This window comes from Alligator sinensis, unplaced genomic scaffold, assembly GCF_000455745.1.
Source record: "Alligator sinensis unplaced genomic scaffold, ASM45574v1 scaffold309_1, whole genome shotgun sequence".
Lineage (NCBI taxonomy): Eukaryota > Metazoa > Chordata > Crocodylia > Alligatoridae > Alligator > Alligator sinensis.
In genome coordinates this window covers 1,964,014-1,967,118 of record NW_005842080.1, presented here as the reverse complement: position 1 = coordinate 1,967,118, position 3,105 = coordinate 1,964,014, and the positions used below count along the sequence as shown (strand labels likewise).

General features: G+C 41.2%; 1 protein-coding gene across 1 annotated transcript in view; it reads right to left on the bottom strand.

Annotated features, from left to right (window-relative positions):
• The window catches only part of MTPAP (mitochondrial poly(A) polymerase), a 31,641-nt gene extending 29,614 nt beyond the window's left edge, over positions 1–2,027 (bottom strand). Inside the window, exons 1-2 of the mRNA XM_025204425.1 lie at positions 1,791–2,027; positions 378–611 (exon numbers count right to left, since the gene is read on the bottom strand). Of these exons, the coding sequence (XP_025060210.1) occupies positions 378–611; positions 1,791–2,012 (456 nt within the window). The 5' untranslated portion in view covers positions 2,013–2,027. The remainder of the gene's footprint in view (positions 1–377; positions 612–1,790) is intronic.
• Between the last annotated feature and the right edge of the window lie 1,078 nt (positions 2,028–3,105).

The window sequence follows — 3,105 nt, the reverse complement described above, 5'->3', positions numbered from 1 at the left end:
TTGTCTGTCTGTAACTGCAACTCAAGCAAGTTTTCCAGCCTACACCACTGCCATCTCGGTGTAAGCAAACAATCTTTAAAACTACCGCTAAGCGTTTGTGCCTAATTCCAGCTCGACGGCCTTCCCTCTCCGACCCGGCGTGCCCGGGCTGCTGGCCACAGCCCGCGTGCAGCACGGAAAAGGGCTCGGGTCACTCCCGGCCCGCACAAATACCTCCAAAAAGAAAAATATGCTCTGTTGATTGGAATTAATTTACAAAATCCCAAGAGAATTTTTAAATAAAAATACATTGCCCTCAGTTACATTTTTCCCACATGTAACACCATAATAAAGATGGCTTGTTTTTAACATAAAGGAAGTGACAGCCATAAACTTACACTGTCAGCACAGCAAAGCTTCTGGACAAGGTCTTCGATTGGAATGGTAGGGTGCTGATAATTGTGAACTGATGTCTCATCCAGTGCTTGACTCAATGACTGCCTTGGGGTTAAAGTAAAGAGTCTTGACTTAAGTGGAATCCCAGGTACTGAAGAACAATCTGCTATTTGGGCAACATCCTGAAGTGAATATATACTCTCTTTTTCAGAAAATTCTACCATGGCATGAGGACCCTAAAACAATAAAAATTGACAAGACATGGTAAGATATACGGACATGTACAAAGTCTAGTGAATTAAATTAATATTACTGCTACAACAGTCCAGGTGACTATTTATAAATTGCACACTAGTTCCCACACTTGCACCTCTTGCACACTTTTTCACAAGATAACAAAGAAAAAACATTGAAGATATGGCATTCGGGGCAGAGTATTAAACCCCAAAATAATTAGTAAACACATACTTATCTTTGTTGTTATCAAATTTAGAAAACAGATAGTTGCATAAGTATATTTCATCATTAGGGCAGCAGACTGAATTGCGTGAAAGTTATTGATTCTAGACTATAGCCCAAGAGAGTGACCTACAATTTTACTATGGGCATTATCATGGGAATGAAAATCAAATCTGGACACAAAAACTGGAGGAGAGAATAAAAATCCTTATTTCAAGAACTGTAAAACTTAGGAGATAATACATACACACACTACATCAAAGACACTCCAATACTGACAGCAAAGCTTTGGGAGTGTTCACATTTTAAGCCCAAGAGGCAGCAGAATCCTACTTTCTTGCCACTTGTGCCAAACAGAGCAAGGGTTCTGTTGCCAGCTGGCAACCAACAGAAGATGCACACAGACACTCCCACACCTTCAGCTGTCCGTTCACCATTTTCCTGCCATTTGCCATTCAGCAGCTGGGGTTTCAGAAGATGTTTCACTTTCTGGTAGCAGAGCTGTTGGTCAAAGCCATCAGGAAAGCATAAATACAAGCACTCTAGCAGTGGCAGCTGCTGGTTACTGCCAGAACTTCCCACTGTCAGTTCAGGAAAGCATAGACATAGTCTAAGCTAGGGGTACTCAACCTTCTGACCCAGCAAGCCAGGTAAGTGGTATGAAGCTGGTCCACAGGCCAGATCCAGGGTGGGATCAGTCTGTAGGCATGATCCGCTACACTGATCCATCCACAGAGAAACGCATGCACCATGACAATTGATGCTTCCACTGCTCCCCCGCTGCCAAATTTCTGGACTCGCAGGAAGCCCCATGGACTGGATGACATGGCCCTGCAGTCTACAGGTTGAGCACCACTGGTCTAAGCCATGGAAACTAGCCCACACATTGACATTACTTTTTGTTGGAATCTGCTTTTAGTAATAGATTTTAGCTTATAGTATCCCCAACTACTTACATGACCTTCATAAAAGAAGTGGCTGTTAATTTTTCCGTGACGGGACACATACTGGAGAATATTTTTCTTACTGATTCCAGTTGGGTAGCTAATTAAAACAGTCTTTTGTGCTTGCTCTAATCCTTCTGCTTGCACCTCAGTAAACGTCTTCTTTCTAGCACTGACTTCAGAATCTGTATGGAGAGGAAAAATAAAGTAAACTTTCCCTGTAAATGAAAGCATAAATTTTAACCAGATTTTGATAGTTGGATGTTAAGGATCCTACAGAACCCAGTGTTTAATATCAAAATTATTCCTTGATAATCATCTCATAAGAAACATTCACATCCATTTTCCTGGATGCTGTACAATTGTTTTACTTGTTTATTGTTTTTCTCTCCTCCCCTTTGTGGAAGGAACCCACCATGGCTTGACCTGATTTGATAGGGACCATGTGTGGAATCAGAAAAAATATATGCCTTAAACTTTGATTATTTTAGTTATAAGATGACATAACCGCTTTGTGGAGAATTGCTGGCTCTGTATAGTAGAACAGATAAGAGAAAGTGTTTGTTCTTTGTAACTCCTCTGCAACTGCTTCGCTCACCGCGGTCTTGAAGATAGCAAAAAAGTATGTACAAATCTGATTTCCAGGTGCAAGAAGGAGGTTTGTGAACTAACCTCGCCTCCCCCATTAGTTCCCATCCTGATTACAGCAAAGAAATAATGAAGTAATATTATAGCCGCTTTTCATGCTAATTTCACTATATGATCACGTGAGTTATAAGCAACTGTTAAAAAGTATATAAGCCTCCTGATTTTGCTCTTGGGGGGGACCCCCTTCCAAGTGCTTGGGAAATCCATGTCACTTTGGAATCCCCCCTACAGCTGTAGTTTCTTTTGAATAAAAGCTTCTGCTGACCTGAACCAAAAGTATGCTGCCTGTGTTTCCACGACACATGTGACACTGAAAACTGTCACTGCATAGTATATAAGTGTAGGTGAATTTTGTCTACAAATATTTTGTTAGACTAAAGAATAAGTAAGGGAGCAGACGACAGTACCAGATTCCCCCAAAAGTTTGCTACTATGCTAAATTTACATAGCACATTTGCTATTCATTTATAGAGATCTTAGTACACAGAAGAGTACACTTTTTCAGATGGTGCCCACGACTAGGAACAGGGCACACATTACCCCTGCCAGAAAACTTTTCCAAGGCTGTCCCACTGGAAAAGCAAATGTTGTATTTATGCAATTTACACACAAGAGGCTCTCGCTACCAACCTACCCTCAAACCTAGAGTTTGCACCTTCAAAGAAGCATGACACTCACT